Source organism: Sorghum bicolor, chromosome 4 (assembly GCF_000003195.3).
Source record: "Sorghum bicolor cultivar BTx623 chromosome 4, Sorghum_bicolor_NCBIv3, whole genome shotgun sequence".
NCBI lineage: Eukaryota > Viridiplantae > Streptophyta > Magnoliopsida > Poales > Poaceae > Sorghum > Sorghum bicolor.
The window spans coordinates 2,841,415-2,863,989 of NC_012873.2; the positions used below are offsets into that span (position 1 = coordinate 2,841,415).

The window sequence follows — 22,575 nt, forward strand, 5'->3', positions numbered from 1 at the left end:
AAAAGTCCGAGGCATCTCTCCGTGATCCTCCAAAATTACTATTGCATCGTGTTTCTGCATCGACACATCATCTGTACCAATATTGTGTTTTGAGACCCTTTAGGATACCATATCTTGTAATATATTCCACTCCTGTTTTTTTTAAGGAGGCACTTACTGAGGCATAATGCAGGTCTTCCGAAATCGTGGAAACACAAGTTAAACTTGCTAAACCTGTACACAGCCAAGGACAGCTGGATGCAAGAGAAGTTAAGTTCATATCACAGTCCAACATCAACATACAACATTACATTAGCCATCGGAAGGTGACGGTGATTTTAATTCTAACTTTACCGTCAATCGTCATACACCAAACAGTTGCTTGATGGTACACGCGGCACATGTTTAGTGCGTGCGCAAAAGATAACGGCCACGCAGTACTCGCGTCGAAGAGATGTTACGAGTAACAGGTTGCCGACACTGCAACTACCGCGATGCTGTCCACAGAAGCAAGTGGAACTCTTGCTCCTCCTCTCGTATATCTTGACGCGTGCTACACACCTACACTACACTACCAGCTGGGCGTACATTCGACGCCACAGTTCCAATGTACATCTGCATCACAAAAACCGTTCACACCCCACTGCCTCGCTGCATGTGCTCGACGACCTATCCCTAGACGACCACATACATATGTGCAAGCCTACATTCCTATTCCCTACTGGTACAGTGTACTCTACTTGGCGTATCCAAATTCATGGAATAAGTTAGAGGGAGGAACGCTGCTACCCTTGGATTTGGCTTTGGCGGGTGCCCACTTGGGCAGAACTCTGCCAGACGCCACGGGCTTCGGGACGCTGCAATGCTCGTCCACATCCACCACCTCAGGTCCATCCAGATCGGCATCGATGCAGCGGGCGCCGTGGACCATGCTCGCGGCGTCGGAGACAGTTCGCGTCTTGGCCGCGCGCTTCTTGGACTGGCCCGTGGGTTCCTCAAAGTCATCGTCACCGCAGCTCACCGCAGAGCTCGCGGTGGAGCCCCTTCGCTTCTTTGCCGCCTCGGAGTGCTCTTTGCCGCCACTGCCGCTGATGTTTCTCCTTGGATTTGGGTGTTTGCTCAGGAAGTCCTCGATGGTTGCAAGCACACGGTCCCCGTACTTCTTGAGCTTTGTCCTGGAAGAAAACATGTGAACCATGAATATAGTTGCCGCTGCATCTCTAATGGTAAAGATGATTTTTCGAAAACAAAAGATGGTGTAAACAATTCAAAATTGCTGAGTAGATGCATTACTTGCCGATGCCGTTTATATCCAAAAGCTCTTCTTTTGTTCTTGGTACTCGGATGCTCATCTCCTTCAACGTGTCAGTCCTGAAGATGGAAAGCTCAACCGTATCAGGAGCCAGTGAATGCTTCCACAAATGAAGGTGCAATAACAACTTACTTGAATATGTGGTACGCATGGCATCCTTCACTACACTCCTCCATTATCTGTCGTCTGAGGGTAAGTAAAGCTTCGTAGAGTATCGATGCAAGCTTCTGCAAGAATGAGAAAAATAGATATTAGACCAGAGAAAGAACATATAAAGACCCAACACCACAGATCCGCTCTAATCTAGACGTTCAGGTCTTTACCTCATCGACTTCACTTTGCTGCTGAACAGTCTTATTGATTTGTGGAAATAATGAGGTATCAAGATTCCCCATCTTGGAGGCCTTGCCAGGAGCAGGAAACCTGCAAGATCACATTTTTTAGAGAACTACCAGCTGTTTGTTGTTCAAACATTCTCAGGATATGTTGGTTTCAAGAAAAAAAAAATACTCATAGAGGTTTCAAGAAAAAAGAAACTACCATAGAATATGAAACATTGAAATTCAGGTCACACCAACCCAAAACTCAAACTGAAAATGCCAATACAGGGAGATAGATAATACTTATGCAGCCAAGAATGTGCATTAACTAGAATCAAACGCAAATGTAGGGTTTCATGGAGTATGAACAACACGCTCCATTACGTAACATCCTGATTTATAAAATCGTGTTTCCAGATTATAATTCAAGTCAACCAAATCCCAATCGACATATTATATAAAAGTTTCAGCAGCAACAAGATCAATGTTAAGCATTATTTGAAAACCAAATGAATGCAACCCCACTGCAAACTCAACCAGAACAAATAGGTTAAGGAAACATGAAAACAGTCTCATGTACAGGTCAGCCCTGCCAAAGGGTGCCTAGCCCAGTGGTTAGGCACGTTTCGGCAGCACCCCAGGTCCCAGGTTCGAACCCCCGGTGGGGCGGATTTCGGAAAACTTTGGTAAAAAAATCCCCTCGCTGGCCCCGTGTCCAAAACACTGGTAATGAGATCGGCCCAGGTCGGCCTGAGGACCGTGTGTGGCCCAGGCAGGTAATCTCACGGGTAACGTCTCCCAGTGTATGGGTGGGGCCAGGGTTCGGGGGTTTTCTGGGCCTCTGTGAGAAGGTCCTTAGTTCAAAGCCCGGAGGGCGGCTTGCCCCTCGCAGGTCCAGTTTTTTTTTACAGGTCAGCCCTAATAACACAGAGAGGTCATAGAACTACTCCCTCAGTTCCAAATTGTAAGTCGTTCTGGCTTTCTAGGTACATAGCTTTTACCATGTATCTAGACATAATGTATATCTAGATGCATAGCGAAAGGTATGTACCTAGAAAAGCCGAAATGACTTACAATTTGGAACAAAGGGAGTATAAATCATTGATCCAGGGCCAATTTAACAACCACTAATCAACCAATAGCTAGCTGGTCTCAGATAAACTAAATCACTCAGGATTTCAAAAAAAAAGGAAGGCCAAAGTAGGAACCTTTTTCCCAGTAGTGAAATGCCCCTGCCAGTTTTAAGCAGTATCTCTTAAATATAGTAACAAAATAAACTTACATCATACTGCTTGACATCCAATGCCAACAGTAAACTTTACAAATATTCAGATGTGAAGGTAAAATTAGCTTACTGTGACAAATCACTCTTTTACATGCGTGCATATTAATATATATGATCAGAGGAATATTCCTACTTTTAACAAAAAAAAAGGTAGCATTTTTTTAAAAAAAAGTCTATCAACTTGAGAGAAAAACAGGTTCATATGTGATTTAGATAATATTGCATTCAAATCATGTGATAAGTTTGGTGGTTGTAAAAGGTACAAAACTAACTTCAGGATGACGCTGCGTTTGCCAGAGCGAAGATCACTAGCTTTCAAATGATTAACCTGCTTAACCAAGATCATGTTAGACCTATGCCTTGCTAAAAAGAATGGAAACAAAAAATATATAGAAGCATTTTGTCTTGAAATAAACCAAGGCACATCAAGTATTTTTCACCTTGAGGACAGATGATATTGATCCGTACATGTCGCTCTTTTTCACATCCTCAATAAGTATTTCCTCAGTTACTAAATGTCTCATTATCCTTGCTGCCTCACCTTTAGCTAGATGTTTCCCAGCTCCATGAAGAGGTAAAGCATCATGACGCTGCTTCTTGACCTATGGGTAATGAGTTGTGTTACCATTAGCATATTAATGTGGCAGTGAAAGTTGCCCCTGGTGGCAAGATCATGCACTTAAAAAAGATCCGAACATGATCTTGATTAGGTATCTGGGCACGTACGTTTTGGCTCACAGACCCTCTGTAAACTTCAAGAATGTGAGTAGACGAATTTGAGTGCCCTGTCATTGTGACTAGGTCAACCTAAAGAAGCAAGAGTTTAGGTTCACATAGAGAGAGATGTCTGAATGCATTTGGAAGGGGCACATCTGTCCACTTACCAATTGCCTGGCAATGTTGGTAACATCTTTTTCAACCCATCCTGACTCTTTCAAGCAATTATCACAGGTTTTTGCACAAAGCGAAGGGTCAAACCTCTCCCCAAAGTGGATCAGTTGAAGTAGACGTCGGCAGTCCACATCATTTTCACAGTAACTGACCTGCAGAAATATAAGATATGACATTTTTTTCATGGTTTCCATACTTCGTAGCAACAAACAAATGCGTGCATATAGAACTTCAGATACCATTCTCAAGAGATTGTCCTTATGTGTCTTCAGTGCTTGCTCGTGTGAAGATAAATCACGTGGTGCTCCTGTTTGCTCCCCAACTCCTTGCGTAATCATATGTCGGACCCGAATCTGAACATTTTTTAAGAAAATTACTTGTTTGTGATACATTACAGATATAGTGAGAAGCTGCCAACAAGGTATTAAGGTACCAGTAGACTTACATAGTCAGAATACTGGTAATATAGCAAACAAGATGAAGGTTGCCCATCTCTACCCGCACGTCCACACTCCTATGAGAATTGATCAACCACCAAACAGCTTCAGCTTTACATTTCCATTGTGCTTATGTCATGAAACTTCAGTTATGGAGATATACCTGATGATATCCTTCAATGGACTTGGGCAGTGAATGATGAATAACAAAGCGAACATCAGGTTTATTGATACCTACAGTTTGTCCTATTAGAATGGAACACCCAATAATAGATGTTACATACACAGGCGTTTGAAAGATTAAGTTACCCATCCCAAATGCAATTGTAGCACAGATTATGTTGATCTTATCCTTGCTCCAATCCTCCTGTATACGTGTTCTATTCACAGGATCCATGCTACCATGGTAGTGTGCTACTGTGTGCCCACATTCCTGGCGAAGGGAAAAAATGGAAACAGTAAGAAGTTATAGCTGGTGGAAAGGTCAATATCTACATGACTACATAACAAATATTAGTGCTAGGGTAGGCCAAAGTTTCATTGGATGATTAAATTTAGTTCACTGTTGAAAATGTGCCACACCAACCAGTAATCAATGTTAGACAAAATAAGTACATCGAGATCATCATATGAAAAGCCTTAAGCACATAACAGATCCCTACATTCATGAGACTGGTAGCAAATCTAAGACAAATATCCTGAACCATCAGCTAATGAAATCCACTATATACCTAGCTCACCTGCTCAAGTTTGGTATAAATTTCTACCTTCGGCAAAACCAAGGGGAGATTGACAAATCGTTGAGGCAATCAAAGCCAATTCAACAAACATGGGCATATAATACTTCATAATTTTCTCAAATATATAGCTAATGTTTAATGCATCTATAGTGGCTTTTAAATTAGCTAGGGATTGCCTAAAGCATAGGCCCACCACACCAACATATATTACTTGCAATACCACAGAAACTACAGCTAATGGCCCTCAACAACGAAGGGACACGATTGACAAAACAAACATGTGCAGGCTTGGTCAGGACAAGCATAAGAAGGTAACCGACTAAAATAGAGCTCCCAATCTATACCCAGGTAAATATGAAGCAAATATAAGCAAGTCCACTGTATAGCTAAATAATCAAGAATTCAATCTGCTACTACAGCATGTAAAATTAAGGACTTAAATATACATACAAACAATGAACAGCTTATAGTTTCAAGAAATAACCCTTAGTTTTTCTGACACTTTTTCACAATCCATTCTTGAAAGGCAATATATAATGCCGCATTCTTTATAATGATTTTCACGGATAAACATGTCAATGTCCTCAACGCATTTCTTTGTCTTGGGTCTTAAGTAGTACCTGCAAAGCCCAACTTAAAACTAAGATGTCTGCTACAGTAGAACTTGCATCGATACCTTACTGCTTACAGGCACGCACCTCAGATTTGGACGATTAAAACTTTGTTTGAAAACAATGCAGTTTTCAAGGGCTAAAGCTTGCACAACATCTTCCTTAACCCTAGCAGTTGCTGTTGCAGTCAAGGCCAGGACTGGTGTCTTGGGGAAATTTTGTTTTAGAACACCTAATTCCTGACAGATAGTAAAACCTACATCAAGAAGTCATCTTATTTAACCATGAACGTCTCTCATCAGATAGAAATACCTTGTAATCAGGTCGGAAGTCATGACCCCACTGGCTTACACAATGAGCTTCATCAATAACAATTCTAGAAAGGTGCCCTTGTGAATCTAAATCCCTCAATAGTCCCGATAAAGCACCACTCCTATACTCAAAACAATGCTAACTGTTACAATAATATATTCATACAACATGTGTGATGGTACTTTTACCCTCAAAAAATATTCATATAGAAAAATGACTTCATGAATATACATTTTCCAACAGTCTCAACAGGGTGGCGAACCCTGTACTCATAAAATTGCCAGCAAGTTTTCAAAAACAGAAACACTGAAAGAACACGAAATGATATTTTCAAAAAAAATGTGTGTAAACAATAAAATAATAGAAAGCAAACACATCCTGGAGACTAAATGCAGCGTGCCAATAAAATAGAATCATGACAAGTAGTTTTGATTTGGAAAACAATATTGCTGGATAACTTAAGTACTCAGAAACAACAGTGTATGAACCTAATGGTTGTATGTTGTATTGCAAAAGGATAGCTTTAGACGATAGTCAAGAGATGATGTGCTTAATCTGAATACAGCTGCTTCATACGTGTAACTCACAACGGGCACCATTCCACTTACCTCGCTATTTTCTCTGGAGTGACGTACAGCAACTTGTAGCGGCATGACTTTAAATCTCTCATTATCTCTTGTTGTTCAGACCAGTCCAAGTTGCCACTCAAATAAGTTGCAGGAATATTTGCCTGCTCCAGCCAAAAGGTAGTCAAATCAAGAAAAAAACGCCAAGAAATATGTACAAGGAAATGAAATGGTTCCCTACCTGTGACAAGTGCATGATCTGGTCTTGGATGAGTGAGACAAGAGGGCAAACTACTAACGTTAAGCCCACACTAATAAGTGCTGGAAGCTGCAAATTAATAGATGAGCATCAATGCTGATAGCAGATACGCAATTCAGTGTATGTCAAAGGAACAAATGTAACATGTCCCACTGGATAAAAATCTTCTGAAAATTACCTTTTCTTGAACATTAACAAATAAAAAAAGAAGTGGTTTTATATATGCCAGCATTTAGAAAGAGAAAAGAATGCCAACATAAACAAAACAATGGTCAAGAAACACAGGACAGGAAGCTGAATGTCCAAACATTTAAAAAGAGCAACAACAGATAAAAATATATTTTGTAAGTTGTTACCTGATATGTCAAACTTTTCCCACCACCAGTTGGCATCAAAACAAAAACATCATACCCACTCATTGTGGCATTTATTATTTCTCGCTGGTTGGGGCGGAAAGAACGGTTTCCAAACTTATTTCTGTTCTTGGCCTGAATATGCACTGAAAGTTAGTATTCACAAATCAGGGATGGTGTAAATAATCAAAAATTGATACTGAAGAAAATAACCTCAAGGTCCTTAGTCCATGGAAAATTTGTACTACTCCACTTCCTATCACCAGATCCTTCAGTATAGTTAATATCAATAACCTTTGGGGTATAGCTTTTCCATACAGAATTTAATGGTGTGCTTAGATTATCTGAACAGGAATATGGGGCAGAAGAATAGCATAAATCACTATCCCTAGGTCCATTTCCAATGTAAACCTGAGATTGGAATCTATTGCTATCCGTTATAAAAGTGCTTCCTGGGGTCATAGGTGGCAGATGCTGCTGTGTAGCTTTTGTGGATGCCATAGAGTGTGATATTTGTCTCTCCTCATCTTGGGCTGACCTTGTCATATGGTCCTCGAGTAGCTGAACCAGTTTCTTAAGATGTAATCTGCAAGGTATAACAGTAGCACATATCAGCATTACTGTGGCAAAGCAGAGGTGCCTACTTCAGAACTCAGAAGTAACAAGTAATATTGATAAGTAAAACAAAGATTTGAACCGTCTTTGATGAAGCTCTTGTGAATGTTGAGGATTGAGTTCACCATCATCATCAAGAAGCTCATTGGCTACTGCAAGCAGCTCATCCTTCATCTCCTGCAAATGAGTCATTGCCTCTCTGCAAAAAGCTAGCTGCAGAAAGTAGTGGATAATGAGATGACATGCTGAAATAGCCCCTCAGTATAGAACAAAGATGGTAACTTAATACTAAGTACTTAGCCTACCTTGCATTGATGGCTACATAATTCAGATAGTTCTCGTGGTAAATTAGCCTCATCCATGCCATTGAAGCTACACTTGTTTCCTGGTGGAGTTGACATGTTATGAGATGATCCTCTGGGTGTTGCTTGATAATGTTCCATAACTATTCGGTCCACATCAATACTCTGAAAGATAAATTCGACAGTTCAGGAAACAAACATGGACACGTTAAAACCACCATGCAATTATGTCCTTGTAGTTTATGGATTAATATAATCCTGGGAACATTTGTTGCAGTTAAAGAAATATTAAGTTCAGGAGATGAGAGCACCAACCGCTAGAATATCATCATCCATGGCATCATAATTATCATAAGTGCACATGTTATCAGCAACCGGAGCAGACTGGTGTAATGCAGCATCGGTTCTTGCAAAGTTGTATTGATTTGTTGCTCTCGTATCTTCCTGCGCCACATGGTTGCTCTGGTAACTTCTCATAGAGGAGCTGATACCAACAGGTTGATGGCTACTGTTGTTCTGCAGAGAAATTCTTTCAGTGGGTTGGCTTGTGCTTTCCACAGAGGGCATCCTGTTTCCTGACACAGTAGCCATTTTGTTGGTGTTGTATGAGCCTTCTCCACAAGTACGAGCATGACCTCTATCACAGTCTTTCACTTTTGCGGATAAACCAGGTCTTAAATAGCTCTTGCGGGCAGCCTGAGTGTTGCATAGGGAACGCCAGGCCTATGATGAGAAATAATTATAGAAGTAAATAAAGTGTGTGGAGCATTGCAAACAGATCCAATTAGGTTAATGATATAATATCTGTAGGTAAAAGAGAAGGTAGGGACTAGGGGTTGACTTTTTCAGTTAGGGTGTAACCAGTAGAAGTTTTGACACAACTAATTGAAGGTAAGAGTAACTTCCACTAGTTTGTATTGTAACTAGTTGAAGCTTTTACTTAACATGTTGCATTGTTGAACTCAAGTTTTTCCACAAATCCTGATCTGTTCTTATAAGTTGAGATTCACAACTACCAGTTGCATTGATTATCATGAAGGAAACATATGGTTTTGAAGATATCTGGCTATTGATGTAAAGTTACCTAAAAACCTAGCTAGAAGACACTCTGGTATCACCAGGTAACTCCCCATAACTGTACTAAGCATCACCAAATATTCATAGCATGTCACAGGATCGCAGTCATACCTTCTCGATCAATGGAGCATGAAAACGCTCTGAGCCTTGAATTTTACAGGCAGAAGACCTGCAAAAGAGAAACGTTTGAGCGATTCATGCTGTCTCAGTAAATGCCGCAGTCGAGTTGGTTTCCATAAACGAGAGGCATACCTTAACGAAAGCATGCTCTCAGGGGCTTCAGGGCTGGGCTTCTGTGTCGGCAAGGAGAAGAGAAAGCTTGAACTCAGAAAGCCATCTCTGCTAGAGAAGCCCTGAACAGCGTTTTCGTGTTGCGGCCAGTTGACCCTTGGCGACTTATTGGCTTGCATTGGTGTTCATAAGAGCTCAGGACCTGATCCACACACGTCCACGCCCGATAATTTTTGCAAAATAAATAAATAAATAAATAAATAATAAAGTCGGAGTTGGTAGTAGGCGTGATACACGTGTAAATTCAGTAATCAGATGAGATCCGAATGCAAATAGCCAAACAGCATACCGCATACGCTAGGGTTTGGGTGCTCGGTTTCGCGCAGCAGGAAGGGAAGAGAAGGGGTGGGCATACCTGGTGGGGCGCTCGTCGCCGGAGAAGGTCCCGTCGAAGGCCTGGGCGCCCGGCGTAGAGCGGCGGCGGCGCGCTGCTCGCCCAGTCGTCGTTGTCGTCGTCGCCGCGCTCGGGGATGCGGAAAAGCAGAGGTGAAAGCAGAGAGAGATCCCCGAGCTGTTGTCGACGCAGCTGGTTGCTAATGCGGCGGCGGCGGCGGGGGAGGAGTGGGCGGAGGCGGCGGTGGGATTCGGCGGAAATGGCTGCGGCCGGAGAAGAAAACAGAAGGGGCAGGGCGGGGCGGGGCGCGGAATGCGAAATCGAAAACCTCACTCACCGGCTCACCGTGTGTTGTGGAGGGAAAGTGCCAAAGAGGGAAACCAATCGGGCCGCCTGTTTTAATCGGATCTCTCTGATTAGCGCTGGTGGCCGTCGGATGGAAGCCGAGATTCGCACCATCCTCGGGGTCGCCAACGGATAGAATAGACATGCCAACTTTTCCCTTTTTAAGGTCCTGTTTAGTTTCCAAAAAATTTTACAAAAATTTTTAAATTTCTCATCAAATCGAATCTTTAGACACATGCATGAAGTATTAAATATAGACGAAAATAAAAACTAATTGCATAGTTTAGTCGTAATTGACGAGACGAATCTTTTGAACCTAGTTAGTCCATAATTGGACAATCTATGTTTTAAATAGCGAGCTAAGGCCATGGTATTTAGCGTTTTATAAACCGTAATTAGTGTATTTTAGTGGTAAAATTGTGCATGAACGCAAATAGCGGCATAATTTTTTTCAAGCTATTTTGGGCTATAGCGGCAAAAATAGCGGGCTATTTTTTTTCCATGTAAACAATATTTATCAAATGCAAATGAAAATGCTGCCGTGTCGATTTCTTAAAATTTTTTAGAACTAAACAAGGGCCAGTGATGAACAGTGTGGTTTTAAAAAAATGGTGAACAGTGGGCAGTGCCCTGTGGTGTGGCAAACTGGCGCACGTGCGTCGCGGTGCGGTTTGGTCTGGCGAATGGGCCACGCTGTCAGTGTACGTATACTCCTGTCAAGGCCCAGGCAGAAACAGACACCGGCCATGCGGATGCGGTGGTACTGGGCCGGGGCCTAATAGAAATCTGGGGTCCATTTTTACTGAGACGCGTTTGGTTTCCAGTTTTTTTTTCTCCGCCGGGTGTTCATTCCATTTTTGGTTAAACAGAAAGGTAACTAGATGTTACGAAGACGATATATAGAACTCACAAATAATTCTTAGATTACAAACAAAATCTCACATGCATAAACAAACAGCAAGAAAACTCAAGGAGGGAGACCCTCCACCTCACTACCCAACCGACCGAGTCTAATATATAATACAACACATTGGTAGACTGGTAGTCACTAGTGTAGTGAAACCGAAGAGTCAACAAAGCAAGCTCGACTTCGACGGCAAAGTATCTACCAAGAATGCAAATACGACAACAGCGGCAAAACATTCGCTAGAGACAACTACCATCAAAACAACAAAACGTTCGAGGGGGAGGAGGGGCATCACGCTCACATCAGCAAAGTATAGGGCAGACCGAAGCGATCGCCGGTATCTCATCTAGCCTCACCTTGTCCTGCTGACAGAAATAATGAAAAGTTTGCCCAAACAGGTAGCTCAGGCCTTGTTTAGTTTCTAAAAATTTTCAATATTTTCGTCATATCGAATATTTAGATATACGCAGAGCACTAAATATAGATAAAACATCAGTATTTGGTGGCCAAATCAACAACGATGGTAGCTCTGCAGAGGTTCAGAGAAGCCTGCCGAGGATACATTAGCTTTACCTGACACGAATTAGAAGCACTCATTCCCACCCGCGTTGCAGGATTGAAGTCAAGTTGATGTTTTTTGCAATAAAAGTAAATGCGGCTTTTTAGAAGAGAGGACAAAGTGACGACACTTATGAGAAAGTAAAGCATTATAGCTTGTTCGCTTGAGCTTATCAATTTAATCAGCCAGTTATTCAACAGTGTTTTTTTTTCTCATAACAAATCAGTCAACAATATTTTCTACCACGGCTTATCAACCAAACAAACAATGTTGCCTACATATAACACAACTTTTAGCTGCCTTAGAAAACTTTAGCTGCTTAAATCTTTGTTGCCTACGTGTAACACAACTTTTAGCTAAGATCATTACTCTTGTTAGCCTGCATAGGGGCTGCCCTAACAAACCCAGACAGTTGTGCTAAGGCCTTCTACAACACACCAGGCTAGAGTGCTGCCCCAACATCCATATAAGCATCAAGTGGTTATGTCACATTCAACAACAGCCTCGCAGGGGCCAGAGATGCCTGCAGAGGCTACGGTGGTTCCGTCTGATAAAAGATGGAGGCACCTACTCAACATGCGTTGTAAAGAAGGAGCAACTTCAAGATGACGTCTGTTTGCTTAGGACCACATCTCGTATACAATTAAGGCCTTGTTTAGATGGGAAAACTTTTTGGATTTCGCTACTGCAGCACTTTCGTTTGTTTGTGGCAAAAATTTTCCAATCATGGACTAACTAGGATCAAAAGCGATTTACAGGTAAACTATGCAATTAGTTTTTGTTTTCGTCTATATTTAATACTTCATGCATGTGTCGCAAGATTCGATGTGATGGAAAATCTTGAAAACTTTTTGATTTTTGAGGTGAACTAAACAAGGCCTAAAATATGGAATAGGCTATAGAGTATGGATCCTACAAGATTAGGATCTGTTGTGGCTTGCGTTGTAGCAATAACATCTTTGGTTGTAGCTTAGTCTAGATGGCATATTACTTTTATGTGAGGCTAATACTCTTATTAGCTTGCGTTGGGGCTGCCCTAAAAAGGTGTGGCAGCCTTATGTTGGTGGTGGCATGTCATGACGGGCAAACAAACACACAGGAATGTTAACCAACACCTATGTGTTTTTTAGCATTTTAACACATGATTTTTTCTATGTCTATGACTTTGGGGCCCACACCTCATTCCTCTCTCACTCTCTTCCTCTTCCTCCCCTCCTTTCCTCCCAACGCCTGCCCTGCCCCTGACGCGCACCTCAGCTGCCATGCCCGCGCACCCCTGCTGCCATGCCCACGCACTGGTGCACACCCATGCGTCGTCGCGCCCACGCCTCCCTCCCCAATGCGTCTCCCTCAGCGCAGCCCTCGACGGCGTCCATGATCGCACCCTCGTGTCGGCCATGGCAGCGGCGGCACTGTCGGGTAGGCTTCTCCTTTCGATCTATGATATGTGATTGTACTTTGCTTAGAAAAAAATTGTGATTTGTCCTTCTATAGGCTCAAAAGATTCGTCTCGTCAATTCTGACCAAACTGTACAATTAGTTTTTATTTTCATCTATATTTAATACTCCATGCATGCATCTAAAGATTCGATGTGACGGGGAATCTTAAAAAACTTTGCGTTTTTAGGTGGAAGTAAACAAGGCCTGTGTCGCGGAGTGCAAAAAACGCCGTGCGTGCTGGGCTGGGATGATCTGGAGTCGCTCTCGAGCTCGACCATGGCTAATTGGCTTGCGCCGGCATGAAAACTTATCAACCAAATTTGCTTGTTCGTTTAAGCTTATCAGCTCAATTTATTAATCATTAAGTGATATTTTTCTTTTATAACAATACTTTCTGTCATGGCTTATTAGTCAAAGGAACAACGACGCGCCTATTGGACGTCTGTAAGATGCTGAGATGCTCCGGCTAGGCACACAAAGCTGGCAGAGCGGGGCGCTCGAGTAGGATAGAGTTGCATGATGATGAGATGCGCCCGGCTCCTGCGCTCTTGCCCACCAAGACCTACCATGTGCTACCATGTGTTACATTACATATACCATTCCCGATCATTCAATTTAACCTTGTCAGGATGACAAGAACGTGAGAAGCAATGCCAACTTGTTTAATTATATATCCGCATTTCCGAGATGTAGGAAAGCTGACTTGTGTATATTGGCCTTGTTTAGTTCCGAAAAGTGAAAACTTTTCGGAACTGTAGCACTTTCGTTTGTTTGTGACCAATATTATCTAATTATAGACTAACTAGGATCAAAAGATTCGTCTTGTGATTTACAGCTAAACTGTGTAATTAGTTTTTATTTTCGTCTATATTTAATGTTTAATGCATGTGCCACAAGATTCGATGTGACGGGGAATCTTGAAAACTTTTTGGTTTTTGGGGTGAACTAAACAAGGCCATTGTATATGTACATGAGAAAGTTACGCCGTGACGAACGTTGAATCTGCGTATGATATAGCCGAGGCTGCGATCCAAAAGTTTCCAAACACTCTCCTCCCAGGTCAAACGGCAAACACTTAGCTTGCTTGGATCCTAATAACCTGGCGCGAGCGCCGGCGGTGGCGCGGCTCCTGGCAGCTGGGCGCCTTCGTGCCTAGGCGGCTGACTGCCCTGGGCCCAGGGCCCGAGGGACGACACCGCGGCGGGCCGGCGGCAGCCAGGACCCGAGTCAGGGGAGGCCGGACGGGCTGAGCGGCGGCGCCCCGGCAGCCAGTACACCGGATTCAGTGATTCGGTGAGGATTCAGTCATTCAGTTTAAACACTAGATCACCGGCATCCCTAGCGTGAAAGAAGAGTACGTTGCTGCCCATTTGCATGTTCCATTGCTTTTTCAAGAGCTAGCAGGTCTAATGGAAAAAGAAATCACTAATAATGGTGAAAAGGGATCCCTCACACTCATCTCCCTTTCCCTTCTTCTACCCTCAATCAATGTTTAGGAATTTCCACTTTTCCGCTTCTTCAGTCGGCTCACTTGTCTTCTTTTTCTTTTGCTTGGCTTCAGGGGTCTATGGTTTACCTTCTCGCCTTCTCTTGGTTCGTCCCATGGATCCTTGCATTTGATAATGAAACAATCAGAATTTGTTGAATTGAAATATGTGAATTCTCATTTCTTTACGTGGTTTTGGCAACTATCAATTATTTCTTTCCTCGGCTTCTTACACGGGCCCTAAATGATATCTAGTAGGCAACCTGGGAACTACATTAGCTTAGGGGATCGGGTAGCGAGTGCTCTCCTCGGCAAAGCACATGATTGAGATTGGAATTATTGTATTGTGAATAAAGGCATGAAAGAAATTCTATAGTAGTTAGGTATTCAAAAAGATATAAAGATCTATGATTCAGTTGGCTTTTTATTTATAGTGTTATATTGCTATTAGCTAGTGATTGTAGTAAACAAATTTTCCGATAAGGGATAATCGGAGGTAAGCCTCGACGCTTCATGGCTAGTTTTTAGTTTGATGAAGTTAGATGGCTTGAATATAGTGTGGAAGAAGATGGTCAAGATGCTGCGTTCTGTTTTATTTGCTATTTGTTCAAGCACAAAATTAATGCTGATGAAGATGCTTTTGCGAAAGAGGATTTAGAAATTGGCACATGAGAACGAAGATTACTAAAAATTGTTTGTTCTATGACTAGTTTTAACAATATGGCTCAAGAGAGAGACAGTTCCTAAAGCATCAACTGTTGAGAAGTTTGCTGCAGTGATTGATAAGGAGAAGGTTTTTTGCTTGGAAGGTGGGAATACCCAAGTTTAAAATTTTGGCTCCGACAGTGTATAAATTTCAGCCTTGCCTCGACCTCGAGGTGACAGGCTCGCTCAAGCTTGGTTGGTTTACATCCATAGAATGAGTCTAACTACACAAGAACCATACTTAATTTAAGTAAATAAAGAAAAGTACAACTATTTTGTTGTTGGTTACCACAAAACTACAACTTTATAGTCAGCATATCAATCCTGGCTCTTGTTTGAATGGTACATTTACAGATACGTGATTACAAATGGATTTCGAAGCTACTAAGCACAATCTCTTGGAACGCATGCTACTTGATGCAAGTGCAAAACCTACAGACTTGCCGCTATCACTTCTAAAAAGTATCACAAATGGTTTCTCTGACGATAATCGAGTTGGTAGTGGTGGCTTTGCAGTTGTGTACAAGGTAAATATATAAATCTATATACTGCCCTGAATCTCAGTTTCGATTGATCTCAGAACTTATGTGCATGCTCACAAGGCAATGCCCTTGCTTGCCACTGCAGGCAAAACTTCAGAACGGGGAAGTAGCCGTGAAGAAACTGTCACAAGCGCTTGATCTGGACGAGAAGAATTTCAAAAAAGAGGTTAGTTGTCTGATGACGGTAAGGCACAAGAATATAGTGCGTTTCCTGGGATATTGTGCTGATACACAAGGGAAAATCTCTAACTACGCGGGCAAGATGGTCATGGCAGACGAACGGGAAAGGTTGCTCTGCTTTGAGTTTGTGCCAAATGGGAATCTTGAACGGTATATCGCTGGTATGTTTCTCTACATCTTATTTATATTGGAAAAATCCATAAACCACAAAAATGTTGGATGCTTTTGCACTTTGACTTTTGCATCCAGGATTAAAGAAGTTACAATCTCATTCCATTTATCTTTTCCTTTTTTATTAATGTATAAATAAACTACTAATAATCCTAAAAAGGACTTCAGTTACCTATTTACAAACATTAAAACTGGAATCTCAATTTGCAGATGCATCCCAAGGACCCGAATGGAGTATACGCTACCAATTAATCAAGGGAATTTGTGAGGGTTTGCATTATCTTCACCAGAACAAAATTCTGCATTTGGATCTCAAACCTGCAAATGTATTAATTGATCACAACATGGTGCCGAAAATTGCTGATTTTGGTCTCTCAAGGCGCTTTGATGAAAACCAAAGCCATGCTATAGCTTCAAATCTAGTTGGAACAACGTAAGTTACCTAAGGGTCCCCATAGCACATCTGTTTTTGCCAGGCACGATCAATGCTGCCTTCTTTTTGCTCTTGAATTATTGCTCGTACCATAAAATTTTCTTTGCAGGGGATATTTGGCACCAGAATTCTATGGACGAGAAATAAGATCAGAGTTAGACATATACAGTCTTGGGGTTATAATCATAGAGATGTTGACAGGACGGAAGGGGTACTTTGAGATCAAGAATGTAAGAATTAAGTATATAAAGTTGACAATTATGATATCCACCACCCCCACCCCACACACACCCTTTTTGTTTGTCTTTTTTCCCCTGAGCCAGTTTTATAATATTTTTCTGATTTTCTATCTTTTCTTGAATTGATTATTACAGTGCTAGTTCTTTATTTGACCCTAACTCATGATCACATTTTCGATTATTAGGTACTTGAAAGTTGGAGTGGTAGGTTTGGGACATCACAAGGAGACACACGGTTGGAACAGGTACGAGTATGCGCTGAAATAGGCTTACAATGCATTGACTCCGACCCAAGGAAGAGAAAAACTACACGGTGTATACTTCAGAAGCTTGATGAAATGGAAAGTAGGTGCGGTTTTATTTTAAATGGCATCAGTACTTCGCCGGTGACACATGTAAGTTTACTCTGGCACATAGTAGCGTGCTCTCATGAACATCATTTTTTGAGCTTACCATTTCCGCTATTATTGTTCTTCGAGTTGGCGGATAAGTGAAAATGATTAGTTATTAAGAATACTAAAAAAGGTTTCAAAAAAAAAAGAATACTAAAAAAGGTTCTACCGAGCTAGAGCAAGGTGAACCTAAGGTGCCAAAAGCCCTGTCTTAGTTATTTTTTAAGTACTTGGTATTCTGGCATTTAGAGACTAATAAATTAGATAAAATTTAATACAGGATAAAAGAAATGAACCTTTCTGAAAATTAAATACAAAATAACTACATATGTGATTTTGCAAAACTCTATCTGATAACAACCTAAATGACTGACAGGTCGTGCGCTAGCCAAGTGCACGACCTCTTCTCGTACATGTGCCACGCCAGAAGAGGTACGCCTAATTAGAGTTCCAAGGTTTCGGAAGAAGTACGCCAGTCAATAGTAATCATAGCAGGGATTTAGGGCGGTAGCCACGACATAATGCGTGAGAGAGCTGTGGGTGGAGAAAGGCAGATGTGGATGGAGATTGGGAGAAAGAGTAGAAAGTTATTTCCCTCCATTTATTAGTGACCCAGTACAAGAAATTATGCACTGTGGAATGAAGTTTCTATCTACAGTGTCTTACTGCTTTGACAACTATATATGTAAATTTTTACCACATACAATGCATGGTTAAAGTAATTTGAGTAGGTTTCTTCAACAATGAACGGAAAGTGTAGTTTTGTGATAGTTGTAATGTGTACTATTCTGCCTAGTTTTGGTAATCTTTACTTAATAGGATAACCAAGTGTAATTTCAAATTTTTACGCTAGTTGCCTTTATCAACACTGCTGCAAAAACCACACCTTGACCCCCGGATCAACCCCTGCAGCCTACACCTAACACCCTTTGCCCTAAAAAGAGTATAATTATAGGTTTGAACTAAGTCAAACATTTTTTAGTTTGACTATATAATTATAGAAAATGGAATCAACTTTGTGTCTCCTAACATGTATTACTATAAAAATAAATTTAATGATTTGATCTATTTATACTATTTTTTGCATCATAAATACTATCACTTTTTATGTATACTTCTCGTAATTCCTCCTGTTTGTTTTTTCATTCTAATAATTACTTTGCAATTATTATTTTTAGGAACCAGTAATGATATCGCCCAATGTTTCTGCACCTGCTTTATCGCACATAACACCTATTTCAAATGTGGCTTCTGAAGGAGTATCAGCACTGCAAACTTCATCACCATATCTTATTCCACAAGAAGCAAATTTTGCAAATGATACTGTGCAAGAACACAAACCTGTAAAAAATCCTGTTCAACTGCCAGTACGAACTGGTAGTCATGGTAGCCTCAACAATCTGCCACAGGTCAGCCTGACGAACTCAACTTCTTTAGGAGGACCACCTCGATGGCTCGATGGGACTGTCTAACATGGGCAACCATACAGGTTCACATGTCAAACACAGAATTGAATTCCATTGATTTGACTAACAAGTCTTCCATGAATATGCCTATTGGGCAGCATCCCCATGCCCAACAGCAGCCACCAAACTATGTCAAAATTTGGCAGGTAAGGATTTCCTCTTGTATTTTAGCGTTTGCGTATACACAATCAGCGCACAATCACAATTTTCAACTTCTCCTAGTGATATGAGTTTTTCTTAGTATTTTAGCATTCAAAATTTAGTATAAACTTTTCCTACTAAATGTCCCTTAGTGAGAATTTTCTAGTACTATGACTAGTGGTAGTATTTTATTATTAATTAAAAACACTAGGATAACTTCACTATTTTGGTAGTGACGTGCCTGCTCCGTGGCAGTGACAACTTAGAAATGGGCAGACAGATTTTTAAAACTCAGTACTACTCCGTAAATCGTAAGAGAAGTGCACAACACTTGACTAATACGAGCCTTATTAGGGCCTGCTTGCCATGTTACTGGATATATAGGGTATAAGAGTATCTCCAAGAGTTCCCAATAAAGACTTCTAATCTAGGATTTTTGGCAAGAATAGAAAAAATCCATCTCCAAGAGTTTTCAATACCACATTTCAATCTTTTAGCACTTGGAAAAGAAATCAGCCAACGCGCGTAAAGATCTGCGCATCTACCGTGCGCATATCGGTCTCACAATCTAAATGCGAAAGGGTGTGAAAAATAATAAAGAGTAGGAAAGAGTTCTTAATGCAAATGGATAAGAGAAAGAATATATAAAAGTGGTTGAAATAATTTAGAAATAGTATAGGATTTCAAATATAAAATTGTCTTTTATATTTTTTAGGAGTGAATTATATTGGAAACCCTTGGAGATGGTCTTATCTATTCCTCCCAATATTTCTTTAGGATTTGGAAAATGCCATGTTTTTTTGAAATGAATTATTAGGTACTCGTGGAGATGCTCTTATATTGCATAGGTTATTTTGTACATTGGTCATAGAGGTTTTGAACAAATGTTTATCATATGTTAGGGAACTTTATCTGGGCGAAGGAGAGGAGAACGTGTTCACATTTGTCATCTCGAAGTAAGTACTTTTTTGCATTATTTCACTCCCAAAACATTATGCAATATTTTGTAAAAAAAAGGATTCCACTATCTTTTTTTAAGCTGCAATGTTACTAGCTAATTGAATGATTTGACATTTCTTTGCTCTATGTATGCTTGTATGAAATTGAAAGAAAATAACTTTTTCCTTAAAAAAAGCTTGCATGGCTATTTTTCTATTGAACAGGCAAGCTATATTTCAGGTGCCTGAATTTTAAGGTGATTTGAGTCAACACTTTTGTACAACTAACTAGTATAAGTAAATTATTACTTTTGTGATTCATTACTTGTCTTTGTGTCATAACATACCAAATTTTTGTCCTTATCCAACTATAGAAATGATTATATTGTTAATTGTCTCTGTGTCAGCAGATGTCAGATTTTATAGGTTTTATGATTTTGTTTAACATGTATTTTTATTCTTCGAACAAAAAATTACAGATTACGCCTACAGAAATTGTAACTGACTAAAGCTACAATTTTAATATAAAATATATACAATAACCATTGCATGAAAGGAAGCTAACATTCAGGCACCTGAATCTTAGCAAGTCCCTTATATAATAATTATATTGAGAAGAAACACAAGGGGCAAGAGTCCTTACAGTTAGAAACATAGACCGACCCACTTCTTAATTTGTATAACTAAATCTTGTGTTATCTTTGACACATTAACTTGCTAGACCATTAATGGAGATAAATTAGCTTCCAAGAAACTCCTAAACGCTCAATCATGATTTCTTAAAGTTGAGGTAGAAAAATTAAGGCCGTTAAAACATGGGTTGCATCAATTGCTGCCAGTGCAAATTTTCAGTCATGGTTATTTTCCACCTTCAAAACTTGAATCTAATCCTCAGTTTGGTTGTATTTAGTGTTCTCCATTGCTAGGTTCTTTTACTATTCATAGTATGAACACATATATTCATTGAATTATTTGTCTTTTTATTAATTCTCACATTAGCATATGTCTGACAGGCTTATAGGAGAGGAACAATGCCTGAAATGTAAGTGTTTGAATTATTGCAATAATCCTTGCATTTAATTGAATTTGCATTTTTCATTAGCATTATTGTTTGTTGATTACTTTGATCGAGATCTGTAATCTTGCCATTAGCCGTTGGTGTTATCCTTGTGTTAAAAGAAATGACTTGTGATAAGATTTTTCATAGTATATATCGTGTTGAGGGTTTTGTAACCCACTATGCCATGCACGATGTGCATGATGCACTCAATAGATATACTAAAGAGCCATGCACAATGTTGAGGATTATTCTTTTTCAAATGGGACCCTTTTTCTGATATTATTGAATTGTGCTTCCTAAGTAGGAAATTGAAAACTCTACTTTCTATATGCAGACATGTAGCGGACTGGCCAGAAATTATGGAGATTAGTCGCATGATAGATGAGAAGCATATGGACATGTTTGTATCTCAAGCTCGCCCTTTTTAATGCGATCTTGTTGCATTATCACACTTGCGAAATGTTGTGAACAATGTCTTTTCTGTGCAGAGATTATTGTGAAGTTGCAGACTTTTTAACATTCGGGGTTTCAAAACAGCATGGGTTTCTTGGACAACTACAAGAGAAAAAGCTGGTCAGTGATTGGTTCTAATCTTTTGATACCTGTGTTATTCAGCTATCTTTCATCTACAGTCATTTAATTCTTTGCAGACATTTTGTACAATTCTAATGCCTAGTTGGTCCTCTGTTTCAGTGTACTGTGATAATATTACCTTCACAAACTTTGCTGCTAAAATGGTCTGAAAAAGTAGGCCGCCTGATTGGCATGCTCTTCCCTGGGGTAATCTTGATTGTGGCTAAATGAATATATATACTTCATCTCAGAGGTCAATATAATCATCTGCATTTACTGAAATATTGCCTTTTTCTGCAGGACATAGAGGTATTGAAAACACCGATCTCAAAGTCAGCAGCTAGTAATATATCAGCAGCAGCTGCTGCTGCAGTGCTGCTACACCAACAACAGCAGCTGTTGCTCCAGCAGCAACACATGTATATGCAGCAAGGCCTCCTTCACCAGCCGGAGATGCAACCAATGAAACACCAGCATGAAAGTAGACGTGCCGCTCCAGCAATAGCAGCTACAGCAGATGATGCAAGGGAAATTTTGGCTGAAAAGGGCCGGGCCAAAGTCGCCAAACAGGATGCCTGAGGAAGGCTTCCTATTCCTACCGTCAAAGGGTTAGAGATGTCACCTTTAATTGGCAGTTTTAGAGAGGGGACTTGTGTAAACTTACATGATGGATAATACAATCTATTCCAAAGTGATAACATATCATTCTACATTTCTACTGGATTGATCTAAATCGACTGGAAGCGTAGTTAATACTTGCATTTCGCATGTCATACTAGAACTTGCTCTATCAAATTCACACATCAGATTTCGTCAGTCGCAACATGGTGATATCTATAAACTCAAGTAAATATCTTAAGATATTGTCTTGATGCATGTCCGTCTCATAGCATATGGGTGCCAACATTCTGTGTAATGCTAAGTAGAGTAGTAGCAAACAACCAAATTGTTTGTGTTGAGATTGAGATTCCCAATCTTGAGCATCTCCAACAGTTTGTCAAAAACTGTTTGGCAAATCTTGACTTTTGACAAGTTGATAAAAAGGATGGCAAGTCAAATATTTGATGATCTCCAATAGTTTGCCAAAATGACTTAACAAACGTAAAAAACGGGCCCATAGTTACCTGTTTGCAACCGACAGACTCTCCTTCTCCCTTCCACCGGATCGCGCAAGAAGACCGGTGGAAACCCTCTTGTGCGCTAATAGAAAGTTTCTTGTATACCGGTGGAAAGGAACCTGTGCGCTAGGAGAAAGTTTTCTGTAGACCGGTGGAAAACCTCTTGTGTGCTAATAGAAAGTTTCTTGTATACCGG

The 22,575-nt window shown here is 40.5% G+C and overlaps 2 protein-coding genes across 5 annotated transcripts; one reads left to right on the forward strand and one right to left on the reverse strand.

Annotated features, from left to right (window-relative positions):
* On the reverse strand, window positions 239–10,030 carry LOC8057544 (ATP-dependent DNA helicase Q-like 4A). The gene is made up of 25 exons (XM_021459069.1): window positions 9,706–10,030; window positions 9,312–9,492; window positions 9,171–9,228; window positions 8,298–8,705; window positions 7,986–8,147; window positions 7,763–7,893; window positions 7,279–7,651; window positions 7,069–7,200; window positions 6,695–6,781; window positions 6,496–6,617; window positions 5,888–6,008; window positions 5,663–5,814; window positions 5,449–5,584; window positions 4,534–4,657; window positions 4,388–4,458; window positions 4,233–4,301; window positions 4,027–4,140; window positions 3,781–3,939; window positions 3,623–3,703; window positions 3,337–3,498; window positions 3,169–3,224; window positions 1,615–1,714; window positions 1,424–1,518; window positions 1,273–1,350; window positions 239–1,154 (listed from the first exon to the last, which is right to left on the reverse strand). The coding sequence occupies exons 2-25, from the start codon at window positions 9,467–9,469 to the stop codon at window positions 716–718; spliced, it is 3,588 nt and encodes a 1,195-aa protein (XP_021314744.1). The 5' UTR covers window positions 9,470–9,492; window positions 9,706–10,030; the 3' UTR covers window positions 239–715.
* LOC8069947 (serine/threonine-protein kinase RIPK) lies at window positions 13,950–22,014 on the forward strand. Of its 4 annotated transcripts, XM_021458146.1 has the most exons (15): window positions 13,950–14,228; window positions 14,497–14,528; window positions 15,481–15,653; window positions 15,754–16,009; window positions 16,230–16,452; window positions 16,562–16,682; window positions 16,877–17,086; window positions 18,262–18,492; window positions 18,573–18,695; window positions 19,593–19,646; window positions 20,642–20,670; window positions 21,023–21,088; window positions 21,177–21,261; window positions 21,382–21,468; window positions 21,562–22,014. In XM_021458146.1, the coding sequence occupies exons 3-15, from the start codon at window positions 15,495–15,497 to the stop codon at window positions 21,838–21,840; spliced, it is 1,923 nt and encodes a 640-aa protein (XP_021313821.1). In that variant the 5' UTR covers window positions 13,950–14,228; window positions 14,497–14,528; window positions 15,481–15,494; the 3' UTR covers window positions 21,841–22,014. The 4 variants fall into 4 exon arrangements, with proteins under 4 accessions (XP_021313821.1, XP_002451512.2, XP_021313822.1 ...); XM_002451467.2 differs by lacking the exon at window positions 14,497–14,528 and having other exon boundaries at window positions 13,951–14,228; XM_021458147.1 differs by lacking the exon at window positions 13,950–14,228 and having other exon boundaries at window positions 14,256–14,528.

What these genes read in the sequence shown, in the direction of transcription:
- LOC8057544 (XM_021459069.1), bottom strand. Translation starts at nt 9,469, where the DNA reads ATGCAAGCCAATAAGTCGCCAAGGGTCAACTGGCCGCAACACGAAAAC. An exon ending in AGGACAATCTCTTGAGAATG is followed by an intron (nt 3,940 to 4,026) that starts GTATCTGAAGTT and finishes ATATTTCTGCAG; the next exon opens with GTCAGTTACTGTGAAAATGA. An exon ending in CAATATCATCTGTCCTCAAG is followed by an intron (nt 3,225 to 3,336) that starts GTGAAAAATACT and finishes TTGGTTAAGCAG; the next exon opens with GTTAATCATTTGAAAGCTAG.
- LOC8069947 (XM_021458146.1), top strand. Translation starts at nt 15,495, where the DNA reads ATGGATTTCGAAGCTACTAAGCACAATCTCTTGGAACGCATGCTACTT. An exon ending in ACTATGTCAAAATTTGGCAG is followed by an intron (nt 18,696 to 19,592) that starts GTAAGGATTTCC and finishes ATCATATGTTAG; the next exon opens with GGAACTTTATCTGGGCGAAG. An exon ending in AACTACAAGAGAAAAAGCTG is followed by an intron (nt 21,262 to 21,381) that starts GTCAGTGATTGG and finishes CCTCTGTTTCAG; the next exon opens with TGTACTGTGATAATATTACC.